Source organism: Opisthocomus hoazin, chromosome 27 (genome assembly GCF_030867145.1).
Source record: "Opisthocomus hoazin isolate bOpiHoa1 chromosome 27, bOpiHoa1.hap1, whole genome shotgun sequence".
NCBI classification, from domain to species: Eukaryota; Metazoa; Chordata; class Aves; order Opisthocomiformes; family Opisthocomidae; genus Opisthocomus; species Opisthocomus hoazin.
The window spans coordinates 5,360,065-5,376,586 of record NC_134440.1 but is presented as its reverse complement, the minus strand read 5'-3'; the positions used below and the strand labels follow the sequence as shown (position 1 = coordinate 5,376,586).

The following is a 16,522-nucleotide window of genomic DNA, read 5'->3' as shown; positions in this document are numbered from 1 at the left end:
CACATCACCAGTTCCAGGACGTAAAGGTATTTAAACAGTTTCAGACTAAATCCAGAGCTGCATAGCTAAGAGCTGATTTCTTTCTCTTTCTCTGCCTAATTGTTTGTCTGCCTAATTGTATTTGATTGTGTTTTGCACATTTTTTGGATTTAATTTGCACACTCAAAGGCATGGTTTTGAAATGTCTCTCCTGATTCCCTCCAAACTTGCAAATCAAAGTTTAAAATCTGATTTAGTGACTGATTCTCTCTTTGCTTTCTCAGTGTGTTTCTTAGAAGTGGTGTTTGATGGAACTTCTCGGAGCTGAAAATAATTTTTAGCATTTTTTGACTCTCTTTTGATGGTGTAAATGACTTTTCCATACTCTCGTAGTAAGCCTTGTGTGAACGCTCTCAGAGTACGTGCCTGTGTATCGATCATTTGTCGTGCTTCTAATTTCTCCGTGAGGAAATGGGTGCATCTGGACTTTCTTCCATTCAAATTTCTGCACGAAGGCTGGAAATCTCTCGAAGTGCAAAACTTTATGCTTTTTATGACTTCTTTTTCCCTCCGCGCTCTACCTCGGGAGCTCTGGGAGCCGGGGAAAGGCTCTCCCTTTTGTCTTGCTGGAGGTGACCGTACCCCAGGCTTGGGCGGGCAGGCGTGGGGCGAAGGCGCAGAGCTCTTGGGCTGCAGGAAGGGCAGTTTCTTTGTCTCTGCCTCTGCTCCCAGCCCTGCTTTTTTTTTTCCTTGCCACTCTGTCTTTCTCATTCACTGCAGTTGAAATATTAGAGCCTGAAAAATGCATGCCCTCAAGAGCTGAGAGATTCCCAGCCGGAACACTGGGAGCAGTGGGTGGTGGTGGGGTTTTATTGGTTTTTTCTTTTTTTTTTTTCCTGGTTCAGACACATTTTCTGGGCTGATTTTTTTCTTTTGCCTGCTTTGGGGCTGGGCTGGGACGAGGAAGTGCTGCTGTGGGAGAGCAGGGGGGACAGTCAGGGGAGGCTCGGGGGCCCTCTCCCTCCCCACAGCCGGCTCCAGCCCGAGCCGCTCGCAGAAGCGGCAGATTATTCCCGCTCTGGGGTGGAGAGGGGAGACCTGTGAGGATTCCTTCCTGAAGGAACAAACTTTTTGGGGTGTCGAGGTGAGAGATGCTTTCTGACCTTCCACCGGCCGGGAGGAAGGAAGGGTTCCCCAGCCGTGCTTCCCTGGGCAGGGCTGGGGGGTTTGGGGAATGGCGGAGCAATGGGGCTGGGAGGGAGGAAGAAGAGCGAGCAGGGGGTACGGTCTGTGGAGAGTGTTCCTCTGCTGTCAGCTTCACAGAGCCTTCTCCTTGGGCTTGCTCCTCACAGCCCTGCCTGCTCCCAGCACCCCACATCAGCACCCTCAGGCCGGGTTGCAGGCGGCCATCGCAGGGGCTCGCCCTGGGCTCTGCACCGTGCCAGGGTCCGCACCCCTTGCCCAGGGCCATTTTCCTTTGCCCCCCTGCTGCCTCTCGGACCCAGGACGGCTATAAGGACTGAAATAAAGCTGCTCCAGAGATGGCTGTGGGCTCCTTCTCTCCTCAGCGCCCCGTGGCACGGGCTGGCCAGGCAGGGCCCATGGGACCCCTCCGCCATGTCACCACCCCCAGGGGAAGCAGGATGCCAGGAGGGGCTGTGTTCATCAGGACGGGCTTGCTCAGGGCAGAAAGTCTCTGGGGGCTGAGGACCTCTCTGGTGTGATTCGGGGCCAAACCCTGGATCTGGCCGCTGCCCAGTTATGACCATCTCACAGGCTCAGTTGCTGGCCCCAGCCATGCTGTGCTTGCCCCAAGGTGCGTCCACAACCAGAGGTGCTGCCTCCATTAGCCCGTGGCTATGGAGGCTTTGTGCCCCATATCATCTCCCTTCCCATGGCCTCTCATGCTCAGCTGCCTGTCCCAGCTCAGGGGTTCTCCTTCTGCTTCCCTCCAGCATGCCCAGCCCTCTACCTTCTCTCTTTTCAACCTCCATTGAAACCAGGCTTTGCTTAATGCACTATGTCTTCATGCTCTAGCCCCAGCTCAGTCTTCTATCTCACTTCAACCCATGATGACTCTTTTGTCTACCTCAGCCCTGGCATTCATGTCTGATGGGTTGCCCAGCAGACTGCTTCCCTCAGTCAGCTAGAATCGCCAGCTATCTGGGAGGTTGTCTTCCAGCAACTGATGTCCCTGGCATGTTTGGAGTACGGTGCAGTAAAACAGAGCTGTGGGATGTGGGAAGATGGTCCATAAATAGGATTCGGTCTTTCTTGAAGTCCTGGTCTCCCCTTACTTCATAACCATGTGTCCCCTGTTGCTTCTCTGAAGCAAGGCACCATGCCAAGGTCAGGATTGTAACCCATTGCCATGGACAGGCCCAGGACAGACATGCTTTTGTCACTCTTCGTTCCTCCGACAGAAGGACAGGAAAATAGATGTAAGGGCAGAACCATGACTCTTGGAGATCTCCTCTTGGTTTCCAGCGTTTGGGAAAGAAAGGTTTGGCAGTGCTGTGGGAGTATGAGCATGTACAAGGAGCCAAACTTGGTGTGACTGTATGACCCCACTGTATTAACTCCAGGGAGAGGCTGTCTGGGATGAGCAATCATTTTAGAAATGTGAAAGCCCTTAAGAACTCTTGTGTGTCTCTTTCTCTTTCCTCTGCCTTTGCTTCTAGAAAGGGAACGGCAGGACGGCACTTTGGCACTTACGGGCTGCTGCCAAAACCCATCCTCCACCAAGGCAGCAGGGACCCTCCAGCTGGAAGAAGCTTTCGTGGCAGCCAGGGGAACTGAGGAATCCGTGCCGTCATGGGGGTATTATGGCTGGCCAGGTTCATGCTGGGATGTACAGCAGTTATGTACGTGGAACAAGCCAAGGGTCAATATGAAGGGGACTTGCAGTCTGACAGATTTGCAGGCTACGAGGAAAGACAGCCAGCGAACAGAGTGAGAAGAAGAGGCCAAGACACTTTACGAGGGTATGTTTAATGTTCCTTTCTATTTTACAGAGCAGAACTTGGTTTATTACCATAGCACATAGAGGCATGCTTACACAACTGCCTTTTCTGTCCTTTCCTTGAGCTCAGGAAGGCGTCTGCTCTGCAGACTGATGGTAGGAAAAATGCTGATGCCACGGGGGACAACAACCAAGCAGCCTCCTGTGCACTGAGCTCTGCCTCTTTGCTCGGTGGATCGCAGCGCCTTAGGGCTCACCTGCAATGACCATGAAGAGCCATCCCCACCCTGTTTGTGGGAGGGATGGTGGGCATTGACGTGGGGTTATGGCTGTGGCTGGGCTTTCCACCCTTGCTAGCGGGGATGCTGTCAACTCAGGGTTTGACCCTGGAGCTGCCTTTGGCTCTCTGCTACCTGCCAATGCTCTGGGCTGTGTTCAGAGGTTATTGCCTCTGATGGCTGCTTTCGCATGATGATTGTTGGTAATGGGAAGGTGTCACACTAAGTCCCTTGTGCAACATAGTTGGGGCTTGTGGTCTCATCTGGAGATAAATCAGTGTGAGAGCTGGACCTGTGAACATTTTCCACCTGAGGAGGGAGACAGGGCTCAGCTAGAAAATCCTGATGCTTGTGCTGGAGCTCTGCTGTGTTTGCATGCTCTCAAGATGGTTCCTGGCCCCGGCATTGATTCTGGGTTATTTTAAGTCTGCCTGGCTGTAGTTCTTGGAAAGTGTTCCTGTGTCAGTGGGCAGAATCAGAGCAGAACGTGATACACGCGCGAAGCCTGGGCTGTGCCAGAGTCCTCCGGCACTTGCTGGGGAATGCTTCTTGAATGGGATGGAGTGCTTTCAGCCCAGACAGTCAAATGTGCTGTGTTTGGGCTGGAGCTGGAACACAGATTCTGGCCGCCGAGCTGCCAGGGGCAGGGCCGTGGGGCTGGCCGCATCTGTGCTTGGAATTCAAATGTGTGTGGCCACTCCCTCCTGCTATGGGAGATTCAGAAAAGGTGGACAGCAAGTGTCCTGGTGGTTTGGTCGTCTTGAAACTAGCTACTGAAAGCAGTCATTAGCTCACTCACAGGTAGGGACACCCCCTGTCTCCCCCAGTATGACCCATAAGTACTCTTCCCATGCTCCTTGCCTTGAGTCCATCGTCCCACAGATAAAACATCCCGAAGCTTTATGGCTAATGGGGATGAAGGCAGTTTCTTGAGAAAGATGGGATGACGATCTACCAGATCCAGAGACTCTTGTTCGGTTTGGCTGCCCAGGGCTATATGTGATTGATTACTGTGCTCATAATGGGGATAGAAAGGATTGCGAGGGCTTGACGTGCGCATGGATAATCCTGCCTCATGCAGCCCTGTGAAGAGAAAGGAAGGGCAGAGCAAGGAAACAACAAGTATTTTCATTCCCCTTGGGACCTGAGAGAAGGTCACTGGTGTCCAGTGATCTTATGGCACTCAGTGACTTAGGTGACCAGATCCTGTTTTCAAAAATGCTTTACAGCTTAAATCCTTTTGACTTTTGGTGAGTCTGAAGGTTCCAAATCCCAAGTGCATTTTAAAAATGAAGTGCAGGTTCCCAAGATAGGAATTACTTCTGAAAACAGTCCTCTACTTTAAAGCCTCAGACATGGACCGACATTTAGGTAAAGTAATACCAAGTTGTTGGTTGTGTAAGTTCTTAGTGACCACACAGTAAGTCTGAGGCAGGATCAGAATCAGGCATGAAGTGTCTGGCTCCCAGTCCCCTGCAGAGAGCTGAGGACCCCACTGCTACCTCCTGCATTTTTTCTTTGCTTTCCTCATACCCTCCCAAGCAATTGCTGTAGGAACAGCAAAAACCCCACTGGGATAAATGCGAGGTCTGTTGAAGGAAGTCTGTGCAGCTATAATTTAAGACAACTGAAGAATCATTGTTTTGTGTCCCTTGGGAGAGCAGTCTTGTTTCAAGGGAGGGAATTATGGTGGGCAGCACAGGGGAAGCTGGCAAAACTCAGAGTGGCTGGAGCTTCTGCCCCAGGCGCTTCCCATGCTCCGTGTCAAGCGACCCTGACAATCTCCTACGCTGTGTGTCCAAATCTCTTTGAGGATTTCCAGCCCTTCAGCAATCTCCCTTTAAAATCCCTATTTCACAAGCAGATAAAAACCATTTGAGATGAGCAATCTATTGAAGAGTGATGTTTTAAGTGATGTTCTGCTGCGCTTACATGGCAGCTCCAGCTGTCCCAGCTGATAGGTCTGGCAGCCAGTGAAGGCCATCTCCTGCAGAGCCACAGACCAGATCGTTTTTGTTGTAGATTTGCCAGTCTACAACTGGGCAGTTCTGGACAGCTGCAGTTGCAGATCAACATTTTCCCTGACCTGGTTTTGCTGCCTTAATGTGTCCGGACTCTTTGCTGCTGTAAAAAATGGAGTTTGATACACTGCTTTGGGAAAATTAGCAAAGTCATAATTTAAGGTTTGGTTTACTTGGAGACTAGTACTGCAGTTGCAAAAGAAATTAATGAGTAGTGAGTTTTCTTGGTGCAACTTGAAATGCAAAGGAAGGCAGAGTTGTTTTTCAAATTTAGTATTTACAATGTAGGCATGAAGGTAGTTTCTTGACTATTGTGAGTCATGGAAGCATCTATTCTATGATGCCACGCCTCTAAACACACATCGGAACCTTGAAACACTGTCTGTGGTGTCTGTTTTAATAGTTTATGACACCATTTCAAGTATTTGCTTTGGCATTTGTATCCAAAGACCCACAACTTTGTTTTTCAGAGAGATAGACTAACTTCAATGCAACTTTCACCTGAAATATCTTTGGTTCTGAGGCTTGCATGAAAGGAACTTGGATAGAACTGGAATTAAAATACAGCAAAGCTTAGCTGCATCACATGGGCCGGAACTGGCAGCTTTGCTGGTGAGCCCTGGGCCACCACCCCCAGCCACCATCCTGAACACTCTGGTTTCTATGAGAGTGTTCAGAAGTTTCCATATTGTTCTGAATGGAAGGAAACGGTCAAGCAGACTTTGAGGATTCACTGGTTAGAGCTAATGATGATGCAGTGCATCATCATAACTTCAGCTTCCACTTCTTTGTGGAAACCTGCTGCTCTGGGCTTCTGGACTGTCTGTAGCCCTGTCTTATTTGTTCCTTGAAATCATTTGTTTTCCCAACACAAGTTAAAAAGTGTTTTCCTTTCATACGCTATGCTTGAGACCTATCCTGACTGATCTCAGACTTTTACAACGTTATCATGCCATTCACAGATCGCCTTTTCCATGGCAGAAATACCTTTGCTCCCAAAGTGGAATGTGACAGATTAGAGGACTCAAAGGACAGCCACCTATCTTGACAAGATAGATCTGGCGTTTGCTCTAACATTCATTCTTGTGTGTGTCTGCATTTCTCTTGGGTGGATGGAACCATGGATTCCCTCCATCTCTAAATGGTGTTATATCACAATTTGGACAAGAAAATAGAATCACAATGGAACTGTGTAGAGAAGTGTGACCCGAATGTCTTACAGGGAAATTTTTGCCAACTCTGGAAGAATCAAATACCCAGATGTATTCATTGCTCCTTCCTTCATTTTCTCTTAAGTGCATGTAGCACTAAGGACTTCCTGTGGGTTTCCCAGGAAAGTCTTGAGTAAGCCCAAACAGCAGAGAACGTCTGCTCCCTTTTGGTGGCAAGTTGCTTGGTGTGAAGTCTTAGTCAATTAGTACTGATAGAGATACATAGGATCATTTAATATCTTAGAGCTTGTAGGGAGAAACTGGTCTCTATTAAATCCAGCGCAGCAACACAAGCTCTCCTTGCTGATGTCTGGAGTGAGCTGGCTCTGCATGAGGACAGTTGTAGATGTCTTCTTGGTAGAAGAGGCTTCAGCAATGCAGGAGGAAAGATTGTATATCATTCTGCTGGGAACATATTTATTTGGAGCTCTGTTCCCATCCCAGGCTCCTTTAATAAGGGGGAAAGTATGAAATAAATACGAAGCATGAAATAAATGCAAAATAAACAAGCCTGTTATTCACCAATGCCTTACAAATAACAATTAATAAAGTAATGTGAAGCAATAAATCACAGCCAAAGCCGTGATTTAATCTGTCCTTAAACTCATTAAAGTAGAGACAATTTAAAATGACCTAAATGAAAGGAATAGCACTGACAAATCCATTTGAGGCAGGATTTGAATGGGATTATTAGTTTAATGAACTGTTGAACAGTTTCCAAGAGCAAGAATGTGTTTAACAAAGGGGAAAGAAAAGATGATTAGTCTGCAGCCAGCTGAGCTGTTTGCTGGCAGCGTGATTTCCTGTAAGTTCATGGCTGCCTGTTTTTTCAAGTCAGAATAAAGGCTCAGCTATAGCCTGACTTAAACACAACTAATTATGTCAAGCCCATTAATTATGAAATGGCCACTGCAATTGAGAAGATGAAGAGAGGATGTTTGGGGAGGCATTTGTCATACCTCTTCCATTGCTCTGAGTTATACAAAAAGACAGGGGTGTCTAAATTCAATGTGGGGAATGGGGAATATGAGGAGTTTCTAAGCTGCTCTCCTGTAGGTTTTTCACACCTTCTTTAGATTCCAACTTAACACTGGGGAAGGGAGAAGAAAAGCACCTTGTGACTGCAAAAGCTGGGCACAGGAGGGGTTGCTGGGATGTAGATAGACTCTGCATCCACCACACTAAGCTTGGCAGCTGGGATCCAGGGGAGAGGGAAAGCCCTGGGCTGTGATTCTGGGCCACGTGGCACCAAGTTAAACTGGAGCTGACCTTGGGATGATGTTGAATGTCAAGGGGGGACTGGATGTAGCAGAGATGAGCTTCACCACTTTCACAGTTCACTCTGAAATGTACACAGGGAGCAGATGATTTCCATTAATGTTTTAACCCGACTCCATCCCTGACATTGCATTCCTCAAACATCTTGGTACAGGAATTACAAAAGGTTGTTTTGGACCAGCAGTGATTGTAATTTTCTTCACTCTCACTTTAGGTTTATCGGAAACATGTGCCTTTAAAAAGAGCTGATGCCCAACCAGCCAGCACTGTCAGATGTTTCATGGTTCAGGCCCTGATTTTGCCTCTGCCAAGTTCAAGCATAAAGTTTTAGTTAACTTTGTTGAAAGAAGTAAGCCCTGAGTGGGAGTTGGCAAATCTTTTCTGCAGTGTTACCATCTCTGCTGCTACTGTAAATCTAGTGAGAGGTATTGGTTTCCTCAAAGTTCCAGAGTGGAGCTCTTTAAATGCAGAAGCTCAGCTTTCATTCCTTATAAAAAAATGGATTTCTTGACCTTGAAGTTGTAGAAAACTCCCTTAAAAATTAAATCCTGTTTGGAGTAGGAACCAAGGTGCTACTAGGAGGCAGTGGATGCTATAATGTGCCATTTCTGAAGTTAATCCTGGAGTGTCAGCAATCAGACTCTGCCCTACTCATTGTGTGGGTTTATGAAAAAAACTGTAACTATGGTGATTTAAATACTTAGTGACAGGCCCACAAATTTCCTTTTTTAACTACACCAACTGAAACTACACACACTTGTAGCCAAAGAGTAACAACAGGACTCCAGAACTGATTAAAAATTGCTGTCTGAAATGGACTGTGCTGCTTGTGATTGCAGTTGGACTAGATGATCGTTGTAGGTCCCTTCCAACTGAAATATTCTATTCTAAATTCTGATTTCCTTACAAAACAGGGAAATGCATGTTCATGGGTCCATAGAGGTCTCTCCGTCTTCAAGGAGGAAGCTTTGGGGCACCTCTGCTTAGAAATGATGAGGAAGAGCATGGCAGGGAAGAGCATGGTCAAAGTCTAGCAAAGCTTTCTTGCCTTCCCCCACCACATTCCTGCTCTGGGCAGGTCGTGGGTCTCCGTACTCCAAGGCTTGTGAAAGCTGAGTTTAAAGTCAGCGTACATCATTTCAGCAAAGGTGCAACTGGAGCTTCCGTCACTGTGATCCAATCACCTCTTGAGCACATCTCGGCTGCTTCCAGGTCCACGTACTCCACGCATGTAATCCTTGATATTTATTCACAGAGCCAGAGGTGAAGTACTACAAACAACAGAAGGAACAGAGTTAAGGCAGCAGCTGGAAACTTCTGACTTGAGAGTCTTGTTCCTAAATTTTCCTTGTCTTGATTTATATTGTGAAATGGTTGATCTTGGACTTCTGGCCTAGGCTGGTTTCTCTTGTTATTGGCAGAAAACATGAAGGCGAGTATTGGCATGGCAAAAGATTATCTGGCATAGAAGTTAATAGGCTATATGGGTTTTGTTTGGAAGTTTTAAGAACTGGATTTGGAGTTTTGATTTATTTCAGAATTTAAGGGGGAAAAAAGATGGAAGAGTCAGTAGTGCTGCTTTCCAAATGAAAGTGTTAAGCGGTTCCTGGAAATCAGCTGCGTTTTCAGTCTTTTTCAAAGGAAAGTCTTCTCTGGTTCCTTGCTGCTGTATGGGATTTAGACTTAAATGTGCACAAATAAGGGAGGATTTTCCCCTACTATCACTCATACAAAATGTGTGAAGATCTGAATAAATGGGGGAAAAAAAAATAGTATTAACAAAGAAAAGGTGTATAACAAGATTTTATAGACCCCCTTCTGCTAAAAAAAAAAGTAAAGGTTATTGGGCTTGAACTTGGCATTAATCTAAGTAGATGGAATCCAAAACCTATACAGTCTTTGTAAGATTTTCCTTGCATTTTGCTTCATTCCTTTTATGAAACTGAATAATAATCAAGCGTCTTTTAAAAATTATTTTCATCTTTTTTATTTGTTAAATTCAGGTATCTACCCTGCAGTTGGCTTTGCATGGCTCATGTCACCTGAACTTGGGCAGTACTTTGTTGTCAGCACAGATTTATTTTGGTGTGAGGTTGTCACCTTCCTGGCAGCCAGGAAACCTTCTTGGCTTGGCTTTCTCTGTGTGTGTGTGTGTCTGGAGTCCACGTGTGCCAGGGGTCCTAGAAGACCTCTGCTTGAGTGCAGGGAGGATTTCTGAGTGGGGGCTGCAGTTTTGTATTGGGGAATCCAGAGCTCTCTGGGACTTCCCTTCACTGTAGCCTCTTGCTCTGTCACCTTAGTGATGACCTAAGAGCTGCATCTCAGCAGGAAGAGGAAAGGAGGGTGACACAGAGATCTGTAACCTTGCAAGACTGCATCTCTGTATTTGAGATGGGCTGTCCCCAAGGCATCCGAAGCTACCTTCTGCTTGGAATTGTGGTAGGGAGTTCAGCCCTGGGCAGAGACAGGAGAAGCACCACCAAACATTAAAAAGGCCTATTTAATGCTGTTTCGATTTCGATCCAAAGACAATTTAATATGTATTAGAAATAGAAATGTAATAACCATCTAGAAAAAAGCTGATTTCTCCCCTTTTTCTAATAATACAAGAATGAAAACAGTAGACACCAGAGTAACTTTGTTTGAAGCTACATAATTGCTCAGTTAAAAGGTATATGGTTTTGGTATCATGCATTTTCTGGGTTAATTAAAGAAAATGCTAAATTAGGTGTTAAGGCTAGCTTTAGTTTCAGATCATCCTTTCTCTAGGAAAAAATAACTAAAACATAAAACCAGATTAAAATAACTGCTTAAATTAAGGTTTCTTTACTGTTAACAAGATAACTGAGAAGAAACAATCTCTGTTCGCTTAAATCGATCTTTCTTGTCTAGAGCCCCTCCTAGGTTTTCGGAGGTGAAGCAGTCAGAGATGCACTCTTCCACCTCTTCCTAGACCTCCCCGTTTCCTTGAGAGCCACACTGGGGGATCACATGTTTGAAGGCTCAACTTTCTTTGAGCATCTTCTGTCAAGGTCTTCTCAGTCACAGCTGCTTGGTCTGGGCTCGAGCAGAGACCAGGTCAGCATCGCTGGGCAGCAGAGATGAGGGGTGCGCAGTGATGCCGCCAGGATTTGCTCGGGAGGGAGCTATGCACCAGTTCACACCACCTTTATCCCTGGGGATGGAGGCTGGGCTGCTCCAGGGGCTGGGGAAAGTAAAAGGTCTCCACCAGGAACGTGGGAGACATGGTAAGTCTGGGGTTTTGATGGGATCAGAGAAGAAAGTTCCTGTAGCCACAGATGTGTTACTGAGTCGAGTATTACAGGTATGGCTGAGAGTCTTAGGAGAGCGATCCATAGCTCAGCAAACAACTTCAGGATGTGCTGAATTCTGAATACTTTGGTGCTTGCGATATTAGCCAGCAAAATAGCTGTTAGCAGTTTTAAGGTGTGTGACTTCTACTGGTGGTGACAGAAAGTTAGCATCTCTGTCCCTTTAAAACCAAATGCTTAGAACCAAAGAGAATTAAAATTACTGGGACTTGAACTCCTTCCTAAAAGCTAAACAAATGCTGGGATGCTTTGCAGAGGAAGAGGACGAGGTTTCAGGTGGGAGAGATTAAGCACCTCCTTTGCAGGACTGGGTCAATATCTTTACATTAAACAGGGGGTTGCCTGGCTAGGAACAGCTGGCTTCTTTGCTTTCTCATTTGCAAATTACTTATCAAACTGCATCTGTTGCATGAGCACATATAGGCCTAGGGAAGTGAGCAGGGAACCTACAGATAGCATAGTCCTAGACTCCTAAAACTGATCAATCACTGAAATACTTGCAGTACATTTGAGGCATCTGGTAAGTCAAGAACTAAGAGGACATAAATGTGCTCCCCTTTATTCCAAAGATCCAAAAGTCAGCATTGTTTCAAATCTGTTCTCGTGCCATGACACAACCCCAAATCCCTCTGGGTGGGGAAACACAAGACCAAATCCCACTATCACATTTGGCAGTGATTGTTGTCCCCTCTGGTGTTCTCTGCTGAGGCCGAGGGTGATGGATGCCTGCAGTGGTTTTCCCCGGTTATTGTGAGGGATGATCCCTGGGGCCCAGCAAGAAAATCAGGCTAAGATCAAAAGCAAGAGGAATCTTGAATTATAGGAAAAATTTCCAGTTCTGATGGAGAAGTAGGATCATTGTCCCTGGAAAAGCCCCATGGTTAAGTTGTATAAGACTAGAGAATGTAGTGGTGATATTGATACACATTCATCTTATTTGACACTCAGACTAGATGACCTCTAGGGGTCCCTTCTGACCCAAAACTTTCTATGATTCTATGAATTTCATTATAAAAGAATAGGCTTCAAGGGGGCAAACAATTTAAAGAAATTTCCATGTCTCATCCCTAAAATAGCTCTTCTGTGGATAGCAGACAGCCCTCCTTTTTGCAGTATCAAATCAGAAATCCTCGCTAGCCTGGAATTAACTAGATTGTCACGGAGTTGGTGAATCTACAGCAAAGGGTAACTCAGAGTGGTCTGGGGGAATCTAGAGCAGTATTTGGGCTGATGGCTGAACAAGCAGAAATGCATTGAGAACTGGCGAAATCTGTTGCTGGATGACTTGATTTCCCCATGAATATTTCTAAGCTGAAACCTGAAGACAGAAAAAAACTGAGAATAAGGGACAGGGAAGGTAGTGGCTAAGCATGACAAAGGGCTCCTGTTCAGCCCATGTAAGCTGTCTGAATTGCTACACCCCAAACTGGATGTGTGTGCAGAACAAAAGAGATTTTCATGTCTCGAGAGATTTAGAGAATACAAAGAGAAGAGCAGAAGAAAAAATGAGATTGGGCAAGCTTAACAGAATCCTAAAATTAGGAGACTGCTCAAGCAGAAGTGGGAAGCAGCTCCCCTGGACCTGCTGGCCGTGTGTCCCCTCATCTACCCGGGATGTGGTCTGCTTCTGTTGTGGCTTGCTCCGGTGGTGAATCTGTCCCACCCGTTTTGAGGACCACTGTCACGGATGAAGTCTCTTGCCTCTTGACCCCTGGGGGTTTGTTGCTGAACAGTTAAGCTGTAGCGCTTCTCATCCTGAAGTCACTGGGTGTTGATCCCATGCGCTGGTGGGAAAGTCGCTGCTCACCCTTTCATAAAACACTGGGCTCCAGCACTACTACTAGCCTGCACAGTTGTGTTTTGGCAGGGCAGGAGGGCGGTTTTTACGGAGTGTTTTGTTTGAAACACTTGGAGAAAAAGGAATTTGTGCTTGGTCTTTTGCCTGACTTGCATCTGGGGCCTGGTAAAAGTGTAAGCCATACTTTTATTAACAAAGTCTTAGTTTACGAAAATGAAGCAGACTGAATTTCTGAGAGCACCTACTCTGTAACCTTGACTTGCTCTCATCAAGAGAGCAGAGAAGCCCTACAAGAGATGTAGGGTGTTAGCGTCTCTGCGCTTACCAAGAGGCTCAAACTGGTCCAGAGAATCCTTGGTAGCTGCAGCAGATCCTGACTGGACCCTTTTAGCTCAGACTCCTGTTCCCATTCAACAGGGAATATCTTGGAAAGTAGTGCTCAGGAGACAGTCACAGCACTGAGGACCTGTTTTCACCCAGCGGGAAGAAGCTTTAGAGTTGTATCAAAGAGGGGAGAAAAGAATAACTGTGATAAATAAGGAAGAGGGTCCCCATGCTCAGCAGATCACAGCCCAAACTTTTCCAGGCAGATGCAAAGAAAGCAATGAGCTGGGAGAAGTGTTTGTTGAGCCCTGGAGTGTGCACCCAAACTAGTTCCAGGTTCACAGCTCAGGGAATCTCAGTCACTGGACAAGGGTCTCCACTTGGTGAGGAGAGCAGGAAATTGGCCCCAAGTAATGAAGTGCAGTGAATTCTTCCTGAGTTAATATGTTGTATCCCCCTGGATGAGGCTGGCAAGAAGAAGAGCACGTGAGCAGCCAGGGGAGCCGTCCCTGTGCAGACCAGGGCAGCTCTGAGAATTACCCCAGCCCTGGCAATCCACCAATTTTCATTCACTTCTGCCTTCCTCTAATTTAAGGAATGGAAATACCACTTCTGAAGGCCAGTGACAACCGAAGTGTGCTGATTACTCATGACAGGGGAGACAAATCCTGGGCTGCTGTTCCTGCTGTCTGGAAAGCGCATACTACATGTCGCCAAGGGCTCATTAGCTGTGGGTCTCGCTGGATGGTGGGAGAAGTGCTCCTTGCGTTATTCCACGAATTAGCCTTTTAGTGGCTGTGCAGAGCTTTCTGAAGAAGGTTTGGAGAGTTCATTCTAGCTGGGTATTTTTTTCTCCTGTGGCTGGAGGAGTGGACAAAGACCTGCGTGCAAGCGTGTGTATTGAGCTGTGGGTAAGTGGGAAGAGCTCAGGGTGATTTGACTTAGTTTTTGGCTATCATCTGAGTCTGCAAAGCGTTCTCAGCCTGGGCTTCACGCGCTGTTCTGTCTGCGCTCTCCTACCTTTAACAATTAGTACAATTCTGCTGGGGTCACACTAGGCATCTGACAATAATTGGCAGGACTGAGTCCTTTTCAGCTGCTTGCTCAGCTAGCAGGCAACAATTCAGTGCTCTAGACTCTGTCCCAGGCTGTTAGCAGGAACAGACTGCTGTAGCAACAGTCAGATGCTGCTTGTGTTCTGTGCCCACAGGCGGGCTGGCACCCCGGGCCTGCGAGCAGTCTTGTGGTATGGACTGTATCCCAGTCCTTGCTCATGCCTCTGACTCCATTGCGGATTTGGGAAAAAGGCTACTCTTGCTGACAGCCATGAATTTTCACATCACATGGCCATAGCTCTACTCTGCTCCAGTGGCTTTTTTCTTGGCATCTCCCAGTTCTCAGAAGGAGCCATTGCCAGCAGGCAGCATTTGGTGCCATCAATTGAAATTCAGGCTTGCTTTGTTGCTGTTTATCTCCATAATCCTATTGTTTGTTTAACGTGGACAAAGAGGATGCTATGGCTGCCGTTGCTTTTCCCTCTGTCCTTGCTTAGCATCATGCTTTTGGCCGTATTGACTTCCATTGAAATAATTCTCTCTAGTGGCTGAGCTCTTTCAGCCTTTTCCTAGGCTGTGCAGAAGGTGATAAGGGAAGATCTGCCTTGGCAGGTCTCTTTTGCATCAGCTGAACCATGGGGGTGGACCAGCCATGAAGTTCTTTGCCAGAAAGCCTTGCTAGAAAGCTCTGGCACAAACATGTCAGCTCTTATCTCCGTGGTTCTAACACCCAAAGGAAAAGTCATGTGGGCATTAGCACCATCTCAGCGGTATAGATGTGTCTCTCCAGGACTGCGTCATGTCTGGATAAGACCTCCTTGCTGCTGCTGGCTAGCAAGGAGGCAAGGCTGACAGTGAGTAGAGCTAAAGAAAAAACCCTCCTGATTTTTAATTTAGGACAGGTTTTTACAAAGTTTCTTGATAGTTCTGACATGTCTGTGGGTTTTGATTATTGGTAATAATCAGAATGTTGCGGGCAAGCTTGTTGAATATAAATGATTTTTTCTGTAACCTTGACCTTCCCATTCCTAGGAGCTCTTCATCACAAACTCTGGTTGCAGTTTTCTGTTTAACAGCTAAATCATATGCCTTTTATCCACACCTTCTTGCTGATGAGGATGTGGGCTTCCAGCTTGTGTTTCCCAGGATCAAGATATCTGCTATTAATTTAAAAAAGCAATTTTGTCACAACTTTGCTGAGGATGTTATTTTTTTCTTACAAAACAGCATTCTTCTTATTGAGTTCTTGCTTTGGAATCTAATTTCATTCTCCCCTCTAGGTCATTTCTGTGACACCATTAATTTCAACCTATTCAAAAGGGATTCTCCCCATGTTTTGTTTCGAAACTCTGCTAATTTTTAGCATATGCTTATAAAGGGTCAGTTTTGGAGGAACAATTGTGATCTTGTTGTTTAGCCTACTGTGTAACAGTACCCAGGGCCTCTCCCAGGATCCCTGCGCAGAGCTTGATGAAATCCTTGGCTGACTGTCTTTTATAAGGAGGTGGTAGTTGCCACCATGATTAAAAATACCCACTTTTTTATCATTCAAATTCTACTTTCTTCTGTCTTAGTCCATAGGATTGATGCCAGATACCTCTTCCTTCACTAGTTTTGACAAAAAACCCCCCTCTTAGTCTTTTGCCTGATGAAAAGGCTATACCACATTCTTTAATCTTCAACAAGGCTTGAAGTAGCCTGAGGCCATGGCGTGAAGATCACTAATGTGCTAAGGTCAAGGGCTCCCTTCCCTGCATAGCTGTTCACGTCCATGTCTTGAAAAGCAGGGACCAGCAGACAGTTTCAGGTGGAAGTCAACCTGCAATATTTGGTGCCTGGCTATGAGCTGTCTGGGCTGCCTGCACATTGCTTGGAGAGTCCTGTATCAAAAAAAGATCATCCATCCATTCTGCATGGTGCTGAAACTTAGACTTTGCGGAGTCTCCATCTGCTCAGAGTGAACTTCTCTTCCCAGTTAATGCCAACCACAGACATATGTCTACTTCTAACTGGAGATCTGCACTTGAATATCAGTGGCAGTACTAGCCAGCGTTGTGTTTTATCCAACATAATGTGACCAGGAACTGCAATCCAAGGCATTCCCCCATCTGCAGCGAACCTTAATCCATACCAGCAGAAATAGCTCTGCATTTGAGATCTCCTTTTAACTTCTAAGCACAGGAGAAGCAGCAGATGCCCAGCCTTTTGGAATATGTAGGCTCTTTTGAAATCAAAATACAGATTTACTCTCCTCCTCCAGCCGTAGAACCAAATTATTTTAACA

At 46.3% G+C, this 16,522-nt stretch overlaps 2 protein-coding genes across 2 annotated transcripts in view; one reads left to right on the top strand and one right to left on the bottom strand.

The window, feature by feature from the left end:
• The window catches only part of DAPK3 (death associated protein kinase 3), a 183,039-nt gene that overhangs the window by 152,044 nt on the left and 14,473 nt on the right, over nt 1-16,522 (bottom strand). The window lies entirely within an intron of this gene.
• LOC104330848 (fibrillin-2) overlaps nt 2,794-16,522 on the top strand; it is a 111,800-nt gene continuing 98,071 nt past the window's right edge. Inside the window, exon 1 of the mRNA XM_075444028.1 lies at nt 2,794-2,963. Within this exon, the coding sequence (XP_075300143.1) occupies nt 2,794-2,963 (170 nt within the window). The remainder of the gene's footprint in view (nt 2,964-16,522) is intronic.